The sequence below is a fragment of the Littorina saxatilis genome, linkage group LG12, assembly GCF_037325665.1.
Source record: "Littorina saxatilis isolate snail1 linkage group LG12, US_GU_Lsax_2.0, whole genome shotgun sequence".
NCBI classification, from domain to species: Eukaryota; Metazoa; Mollusca; class Gastropoda; order Littorinimorpha; family Littorinidae; genus Littorina; species Littorina saxatilis.
In genome coordinates, this window is record NC_090256.1 from 13776338 (window position 1) to 13786859 (window position 10522).

Here is a 10522-nt window from a genome sequence, read left to right on the forward strand (position 1 = left end):
GCCTGTGCGGCACAAACGAGTTTTTGGACAGGACAACCATTTTTGCCATTTCGATTGTTATGCCCTGGACAATTTTTCCACTTGTGTTTTCCCATCAGGTTGCTAGGCAACCGGAGCAAACGAGAGCGGGAATGAGTTTAGCAGTCATTGATCAAATACACTCTCGTGCAATGATTGAGGGAATATTTTTGTTTTATCCATGAAGAACTTTCACAGTGAATGACTCTTCGCTTCCATGTTTATTTTGAAGAGAGGGGGGGGGTCGACTCGATTCACTGGCACTTTCTGTATCTTAGTATTGTTTTTGTGCATTTTTTTTTACCAAGCGGAGCTTTTTCAGATGTCTTGTTCTTGTAAAGGCTATGCATGCATGAGTGTCAGCGTGTGCGCACTTGTATGTGAGTGTGCGCGTGTGCGTGGGTGCATTTGTGTTCATACAGGTTTGCCTGAGAGAAAGATAGGAAACAGGAAGACTGTTTTCTATTTTGTGTTTTTGTTTTGATCATCAGCCGCTTAATCAGAGAGAGAGAGAGAGAGAGAGAGAGAGAGAGAGAGAGAGAGAGAGAGAGAGAGAGAGAGAGAGAGAGAGAGAGAGAGAGAGAGAGAAAGAGAGAGAGAGAAAGAGAGAGAGAGACAGAGAGAGACAGAGAGAAACAGACAGACAGACAGAGACAGAGAGGGGACAAACAAGCCTCGATACTCATCTGAGCGTTCGTAAGATTTTTATCTTGTCAAAAAATGCCAGGGGGAACACATATCACATAAGACATACCCTGCAACGCCTCAGTGTAAAACATGAATGTGTAACACACACCATTTTCTAAATAAGATAAGCAGCCACAGCAGTCACAATCAAATCATTTTTCATCAATCTTTAATGCATACAATTTGTCTCAATGCAGCTGGAAACAAATATATACTGTGCCTCGATCCAACAAGATCGGCTCGTCCTTAAAAACGCCAATAAAAAGCCGTAGAAATGCTACATATCTGGGAACATTTGGTAAATGGACGACTTGAAAAATCTGAACATTGAAAGCATCGTGTTGCGTATGTAAATATTCGCCATGGAATTGGGGAGAGATTCATTTGTAAAGCTATTCTTTGTAACAGCAGATAGCTATCGTTTTAGAAGACAAAAGTTCGCATGCGACTGCCAACAAAATCATCAGCAAGCGTGTTGACAGTGAAGTGAAGAAACTAATAAGAAAAACCCTTGGCCACTCTTGACTTCAAGACCCAACATAGATTAAGATCGGACTTTAAGAGTCGATGTTGTACATTCAATGAAAAACCCCAAAATGCAGATCAAAGAACGAACTATTGCGTCGTGTTTAAAACAAGTGTTAACGGACCAAAAGTATTTTCAGCAGTTTTTTTTATATAGCCTCATGGTCGAACACATAAGGATATTTTTCTTCCAAAATTCAAAAGCGAGTTGATGTAACGGACCAGGGATTTTTCAAACTTCCCAAACCTAAAGACGGATCAAAGGGGACTTTTTCAATTTTCTAAAATTTTGTGATGGAACTGATGACAAGGGATTTTCATTCTTGAAAGTCTGAATGTGGCAGAAAAAAGGACCGTTGGGTCTGACTAAAGTCCAAAGTCTGAATGTGGCAGAAAAAAGGACCGTTCGGTCTGACTAAAGTCCAAAGTCTGAATGTGGCAGAAAAAAAGGACCGTTCGGTCTGACTAAAGTCCAAAGTCTGAATGTGGCAGAAAAAAAGGACCGTTCGGTCTGACTAAAGTCCAAAGTCTGAATGTGGCAGAAAAAAAGGACCGTTCGGTCTGACTAAAGTCCAAAGTCTGAATGTGGCAGAAAAAAGGACCGTTCGGTCTGACTAAAGTCCAAAGTCTGAATGTGGCAGAAAAAAGGACCGTTCGGTCTGACTAAAGTCCAAAGTCTGAATGTGGCAGAAAAAAAGGACCGTTCGGTCTGACTAAAGTCCAAAGCTAAAACCTAAAAAAAAGACTGTACTGTTGTAAATGATCTAAGTCAAATACTGAAATAGAAAATAGACGTTTGTAGTTTGTCAAAGGCAAACGAGGGAACAGACAACGAATGTCTCTTTGGAAAACCGGTTAGTGGAGCGGACTTTTTCATCTTTCAAAAGACTGATGGTGGGACAGAAATGGAACTTTCCCTTATTCTTTCAAAAAGTCTGATGTAACAGAACAGGCACTTTTCAAGCTTTCCAAAGGTTAATGGTGGAATAGAAAAGGGACAGAAAAGGATTTCCCTAAACATTTCAAAAGCCTTACCAAAGTCTACCGGTGGAATAGAATTTCTTTGTCTCAAACAGTTCAAAATCTGATAGTGGAACAGAAAAGGAACTTGTCCATGATTCCAAAGTCTGATAGAATGCAGCATCGGGACTTAACAGTATTTCTAATGCGTGATACTGGATAGGAAGAGGGACTTTTCTTCCTTGCAAACACACACACACACACACACACACACACACTCACACACACACACACACACACACACACACACACACACACACACACACACACACACACACACACACACACACACACACACACAAATGACATTTAAAGAACTTTAACGAAATGGATCCGTGGCAATCTGAGGCAGGGTAGTGTGTTCCTTTAAGGGAAGGGATAAAGATAATTTGAGGGAAGGGATTAAGATCATTTGAGGGAAGGGATTTAGATCATTTGAGGGAAGGGATTTAGATCATTTGAGGGAAGGGATTTAGATCATTTGAGGGAAGGGATTTAGATCATTCGAGGGAAGGGATAAGGGATTTAGATCATTCGAGGGAAGGGATTAAGATCATTTGAGGGAAGGGATTTAGATCATTCGAGGGAAGGAATTTAGATCATTTGAGGGAAGGGATTTAGATCATTCGAGAGAAGGGATAAAGATCATTTGAGGGAAGGGATAAAGATCATTTGAGGGAAGGGATAAAGATCATTTGAGGGAAGGGATTTAGATCATTCGAGGGAAGGGATAAAGATAATCTGAGGGAAGGGATTAAGATCATTTGAGGGAAGGGATAAGGGATTTAGATCATTCGAGGGAAGGGATTAAGATCATTTGAGGGAAGGGATTTAGATCATTCGAGGGAAGGGATTTAGATCATTTGAGGGAAGGGATTTAGATCATTCGAGAGAAGGGATAAAGATCATTTGAGAGAAGGGATAAAGATCATTTGAGGGAAGGGATAAAGATCATTTGAGGGAAGGGATTTAGATCATTCGAGGGAAGGGATTAAGATCATTTGAGGGAAGGGATTTAGATCATTTGAGGGAAGGGATAAAGATCAGTTGAGGGAAGGGATAAAGATCATTTGAGGGAAGGGATTTAGATCATTTGAGGGAAGGGATTTAGATCATTTGAGGGAAGGGATTTAGATCATTTGAGGGAAGGGATTTAGATCATTTGAGGGAAGAGATTTAGATCATGTGAGGGAAGGGATTTAGATCATGTGAGGGAAGGGATTTAGATCATGTGAGGGAAGGGATTTAGATCATTCGAGGGAAGGGATTTAGATCATCTGAGGGAAGGGATAAACATGACATCATTGAAAAATATGGACAACACCGGAAAAGTCACGATCGCCAACGTGGGCAAGTCAAAGTATGTACATGGTTATCACGCTTAATTAATTTACACATCATTAGGAGCGAGAGCACCAGAGTTATCATCATCAAAATGCTGGGAAGGGGTGGGGGAGGGGTGGTAGGGAAAGGTTAATTTCATATTAGAAAACACGGGTTTGGGCAACAACGAAGACAAAATATAACCCGTTCTTATCACAGGCTTTGAAGTATTGACATGGTATTTGTATCACAAAATAACATAACCGTTAATATCAAGCTTTAGTTCCGAGTCTTTTATTTTCAAGAAAGTAGCGTCTTACACATAGGTGAAGTATTTTAACCATGAGCAACGAGCAAGTATTCTCTCAAGAAGCACCCCGAACACACACACACACACACACACACACACACACGCACGCACGCGCACACACACATACACACGCACACACACACGCACACACACACACCCACGCCTGCGCATCAAAAGTCACATGATAATCGCGGCTACGTATGTCTTAGAATTACAAGAACAAATCCCAGCAAATACGTTTGGTGCATAAACTCTATACTAAATGTGGTACGAGAGAGCAAGCAAAATTCTCCTTCTCTTATTTCATCGCAAATAATTTTTCGAAAAAATAATTTATGAGTATCATCCAAGAAAAGCGTAAAAATGAAAACCTTAATTAATTTGTTTTCACTGACACCGAAGCAAAACAGACGAACAAAAAAAGGGAAAACAAAAAAGAATGTAAGAAAGACAGAAAGAAAGAAAGAAAGAAAGAAAAAAGATAAAAAGAAAAAAATACAACAGATAGAATTACAAATGAAATTAACATGTAAATAAAGTTTTTAAAAAGAAAGAAAAATGATCTTTCTTTCTTTATTTGGTGTTTAACGTCGTTTTCAACCATTCAAGGTTATATCGCGACGGGAAGAAAAATGATGAAGCGAGACATAAAATGACAAGGTAGACACACAATGCGCTGTACGGGGACACTGTCTTACAAAGGAATTCCTGTGAGAATTCTTTCCAGTGTAAAAGCCCAGTTCGTGAGTCGCACGCTGGCTGTAAGAGTTTAAAGATAACATCAGAATTTGTGAGAAAATATAAAATGTACATTTGTAAAAGCATAGTAACTGTCATTGGTCACAGACAAGAACAACACGACTTGATACGCGAAGGATTCGCAGAAAAGGAGTCGTGCTTTTCATAATTATATATATATATATAGTACTTAGTTTATTGATAATTTTCATTTCATGATCATACTTCTCGTTTTGCGAAGCCTTACAGTGCCGCTACCCAAGGAACATACACGTTCTTTGGATGGTGACATCAATAAAAGACACAACAAATCACCACTGACACCACTGTACAACATCTTTGGTCCAATCTCAATATGAGTGGTGATTATGAACGAACATGATGAAGTTTCCCAAGGCAGAACACCTTGTTACCGCCCTGATATGGCCCTTCGTGGTCGGCTGGGCGTTAAGCAAACAAACAAACAAACAAACAAACAAACAAACACCTTGTTAGTTAAGCATGTTTTGCAGTCAAGCGTGTGTTGCAATCTTCAGCTTGACCTTCGCCAGCCCACTCTCAGTACACAGTCTTCTTGCTGGTCTTCTTTTGGTGCTGTGAGCAGGATACGAACCGGCTAGGTCACTGCTGTGTGTTTTATTCACATCATAGTCAGAAACAACGTCAGCAACGGCAGACGGTATCAGCTTAACTCCAAGACTGTGCAAGGATGAAACATTGCTTTCTGTTTCTTCTACCCTCTGTCTCAGTCGAGGGACGAATATCAGTGAGAACGGATGAGATGAAATGAAGCTCACCGCTGTAAATGAAATAACCACCACCTTGTGCAAGTTTTACAAGAAAGTGTTTGCAAAAGCGTTTCTTTGCTTGTAGACAGCGTTGTAGTATTTTATCGGAGACTGCCCTCACTGGCCAAAAAGAGTGAAGAGTGTCTCAACTTTTTGGCCCACTATCAGCAGGGGATTGATCTCTCTAGCAAACGGTGCGTCGTCTTATGCTATTAATTGTTCAGGGTCGACACAACAGTGCGCGAGGAAAGAGTGTAAGTTGTTCATCATTTAGTGGAAGATTTTCGCCTGTGTGACGAAAACACGTGATAAAATGTCTGATAACAGTCACGTCATAGTGTGAAGAATGATGATTAAAAAATGTTGTTTAACACCCTCATTATGGGCATGATTGAAGAATAGCATCACCTTGTTCTTAAAGCTACACGTCCGGTACACAAAGAAATCCATTCTATTCAGAGTACGTTGCCTCGACATCTCTCACAAAGCACCTTTACTTTACTGTGACAAACCGTTGTCATACAAGAACGTTCGTAAAGGTATTAACAACTAAAAGTAAACCTAAATGAATCCGGATTCAGTATGTGTCCTTCCCCGGAGATGTCCGTGAACAAAACGCTAATCGCAGACAAGATCACACCAAAACTTGGCAATGTTTGTAAAATGTTCTCCGTATAACAGTTCGCACCAGAACATGGCAACCTCTAAACAAGGTGTGCCTAGAGCCCGAGAGGGGTTCCGTGTCGACCCAGCAGTGAGTGTCTGTAGCTATGTGGACCTGAAGAGTCAAGTCAAGCACCGGGTTGCTGCGGGCAGCCAGCTGTCTACAAGCAGTCGCACCGTCACCTAGTGACGGACCGGAGTCGTCTGAAGAAGATCTTGCGAAAAGCGTTGCGGAAGCTGGGATTAAAAACGGTGTAGATGACGGGGTTGATGAGGCTGTTGAAGTAGCCGAGCCAGAGGAAGAGCGAGAAGAGGACCTGTGGGATCATGTAGGCGTGGGGCAGGAAGGGTCCGATGAGCGCCACCATGAAGAAGGGCAGCCAGCACAGCACGAAGGCCCCGGTGATGATGCCTAGCACTCTGGCCGCCTTCCGCTCGCGCCGCATCTCAAGCTTCTCCCGCCGCTGCTTCTCCTTCTCGCGATTCCGCGCGCGCTTGGTGTTATTGTTGCCGCGGGACTTGGCCTGTTGGGGCACGGGCACGCCTCCAGGCCCGGGCACCGACAGCTGGTTGCCGCCCTGGCTGCTGTTGTAGGTGCCGCTGGTGGTGGTGGTGGTGGTGCTGGGCGAGTTGATGCCGCTGTTGAAGCTCGGGGTGGGCGCCCCGCGGGCCTCAGACATGTACTGACTGCAGCTGTCTTTGCGAATGTTGATGACGGGAGTTTCCAATGTCAGGTGCTGAGCCTTCTGCTGGTACTGGTGTTGGGGGTGCTGCTGTTGTTGTGCTTGTTGCGGCTGTTGTTTGTGGCGCTGGCTGCCTCTACTGGACACGCAGCTGACGCTGAGCAGACGCCTGTTGGTACAGCAGGTGGTGGGCGTCTCCTCCCCGCTCTCACGCCTCTCGCTATTCCAGCTCTCCTCCCCACTCCTCCAGCTGTCGCTCGGGCCCTCCCCCGACTCCTCCCCCTGGAAGCTGAGCGCCCCAGTCTCGTCCTCACCGGGCTTGAGACTGTTGCTGGTGTCAGAGTGGTCCGTGTCGCCCTCGATGCGCACCCGGTTGTCGAACTGCACCAGGCGGCAGTCAGAGGGGGGCAGGGGCGGTGGAGGGGGAGGGGGAGCGCAGGGCACGCAGTCGGGCACGCTGAACTTGGCGGGCTCCTCGGGGCTGTCGATGTCGCTGGACTCGGGCACGGCCAGGTGGCGGTTGTCGCGCAGCTTTAACAGGTCAATGTCGAAGCTGTTGCGACGGTTCATCTCGGCCACACTGAGTCGGTTGGATAAATCCGGCACACTGACACCGTTCGACAAATAGGGAAATCTGCGCTGACTAGACACCTCAGGGATGCTATGACAAGATATGATATGACTGGACCCTCCCAGACCCGGCGACTGTTTAGAATCCTGCGGCACACAGTTGTGATGGTTCAACACATCCGGCACACAAGAAAACGTGGTGACGTCCGGAACGCTCAGGACGTGGCTAGACACATCTGGAACACTCAGTTCATGATCCGCTACGTCCGGAACACCTATATGAATCGGAAATTCCGGAACGCCCAGCTGATAATCGGACGAACTGGAAACACTGACGTGGTTTGAAGCGTCCGGTAAGTTTAGATGTTGAGTGGAGCCCGGTACCGCCAGGAAGCCGGCGTTGGGCACGGTCAGGTGATTGCACGACAACGTCCTGTACTCGGACTTGAGACAGTTGCTCTCGAACATGAAAGCGGAGGACTCCACACACAGGCCCTTGTTGCCTGCACTCAACGTCTCGGAAGACGCGGGCCCTACGCTGCCGTTGGACGAAGAGGGTGAGGAGGGGGGCCTGCCGTTGAAGGCGGGGGAGGGGGGTATAGTGAATGTGGGGGAGAGGGGGATGGGGGAGTCCGGGTCGTCCGAGTCGACGGGGAAGTAGGAGTCCGGGGGGTTGGAGTCGGTGGTGGAGTCCCCGGGGTAGATGGAGTACTCCTGGTCATTCTCATAGTCCCCTGTGGTGCTGTCCAGCCCCATGTCCGCGCGCGACAGCTCGTTGATGACGCACGACGGCCGGTACATGCTGATACCGTCGTTACTCACGTCACTGCCCGACGACCCCCGGCCCTCCGTGCGAGCCTCCGTGTCCACCTCCACGTGAACCACGGGAACCGCCGCGTGATGACCTCGCGCCACGTGACCCGCCGGCCCACGGGCACCCTGCGCGAAGCCTTTACGCCTGATCCTGTAGCGCGCCGCGCGGTAGATCTTGAAGTTGAGCACCAGCATGAGCACGAGGGGGCAGTAGAAGGCGCCCACGGTGGAGAAGATGGTGTAGCCGTGGTCCTGGCTGATCATGCAGTTGCCGGACAGCTCGGGGTTGTCCGACTCGTTGCGCCACCCGAACAGCGGCGGGATGGAGATGGCCACGGACACCAGCCACACCATGGCGATCATCACCAGGATCTGGCGCGCGCACCGCCGTCTCACGTAGTCGATGTTGGACACGGCCCAGTAGCGGTCGACGGCGATGGCCACCAGGTGCAGGATGGAGGCCGTGCAGCACAGCACGTCCATCGACACCCACATGTCGCACAGCGCCCGCCCCAGGTACCAGTACACCGACATCTGCAACAACAGCGGGCACCCTGTATTATTGAATACAACCTATATTACAGATCACATGTCGCACAGCGCCCACCCCAGGTACCAGTACACCGACATCTGCAACAACAGCGGGCACCCTGTATTATTGAATACAACCTATATTACAGATCACATGTCGCACAGCGCCCGCCCCAGGTACCAGTTCACAGACATCTGCAACAACAGCGGGCACCCTGTATTATTGAACACACCCTGTATTACTGAACACACCCTGTATTACTGAACACACCCTGTATTACTGAACACACCCTGTATTACTGAACACATGTCGCACAGCGCCCGCCCTAGGTATCAGTACACCGACATCTGCAACAACAGCGGGCACCCTGTATTATTGAATACAACCTATATTACTGAACACATGTCGCACAGCGCCCGCCCCAGGTATCAGTACACCGACATCTGCAATTACATCGGGCATCCTCTTTTACTGAACACATCTTGTTTTACTGATTACACCCTGAAGTATCCTGTGTACTCATATTATTGCAGAACGTTTACCTTTCAAGCTTGATTCTGTGTTCATCAAACCTAAAATGATCATACTTTTACTCCCGGATCCAGAAATATCTTACTCCCTCACCCCCCCCCCCCCTACCCCCTACTGGCAGCTAACAGAAATGCCACCCACGAAGGTAATTACATGGAGCAAAACAAATTGGCTTAATGTAGTCCTACAAAATGCAGATTAAGTTCAATAAAGCTCGGGAACGGTTATAGCACAATCGTCGGCTTTGTTCCCCATCTTTATAAAAGCTAAAGCTGACTGGAATGCAATTTTTGAAACCCGAAAATCTGCCGCCGGGAAGGGCAATTCACCGAACAATGGTTCAGTGTGTGTTCAAATAAGCAACAAAAAAACAAAACAAAAAAAAGACTATTAATTTTTGTTCCAGTATTCAGACATCTTTTACGAGAATAAAAGATAAAGAAAGGTAAGTATAAAGAAAGAACGTGTAATAACAGACAAAACACAACATAACCTACAACTATGAACATCCCATAAAGTTACCCTCCTTGTTATTGAGAACGAAATCCCCAATCTAGGAAGAAGTTGAATGTTTAAGTGGGCCGGTCGTGTCTGCCTGTCACCGACCCTGAAGCTGACCATGGAACGCAAAAGTAGGTTGATCAGACCCAAAGGTATTAACCCATAACAGAAAATTAAGGGAAAGCTTTTAAACAGCGGGTGTCTGTGACGTCAAGCTCCTCGCCCTCCAGACCCTGGAGAAATGTCAGGAAATCACCGTTGCTGCCTAATTTGACATCGTGTCTCATAACACTTCGCTCAGCCGGTCGCGTGCTAAGAGCTTTCGTCTGGTGTTCTGGGCGTGTAGCAGAGGAGTCACCACCTACTAGGACTGAGCCAAGTCCATTCCATTGTCTCGTTATTAATCCCCAAACCAGATAGACTGCTAACGTTCCAAAGTTCAGAATCAAACAACAACAAGAAATTGAAGGTTAATGGAACAAAACAGAACGTTACATTTTCAGTTCGTCGACCCAGTGGTCTTTTAGGTAGACAGACAGACACACACTTATGCTACAAATGATAAACTGATCTCAAAGTTGTCGGTGTGTCTCGCATGTAGTATGCCGGCGAGGTAATGATACCGACGACTTTGAGATAAGTTCATCATTTCTACCATATGTGTCTGTCTGTATGTCTACTTCAAAGACCACTGGGTCGACGTACTGTAGCCGTCGCGACTGATATAACCTTGAACGGTTGAAAACGACGTTCAACACCAAATAAAGAAAGAAAGACGTACTGTACATGTAACGTTTTGTTTTGTCAGTAACTAAACGTT

General features: G+C 46.2%; 1 protein-coding gene across 2 annotated transcripts in view; it reads right to left on the bottom strand.

Annotated features, from left to right (window-relative positions):
• Positions 1–705: 705 nt before the first annotated feature.
• LOC138981300 (5-hydroxytryptamine receptor 2A-like) overlaps positions 706–10522 on the bottom strand; it is a 57983-nt gene continuing 48166 nt past the window's right edge. For both annotated transcript variants that reach the window (XM_070354161.1, XM_070354162.1), the window contains one exon: positions 706–8672. In XM_070354161.1, coding sequence (XP_070210262.1) covers positions 6252–8672 — 2421 coding nt within the window. In that variant the 3' untranslated portion in view covers positions 706–6251. The remainder of the gene's footprint in view (positions 8673–10522) is intronic.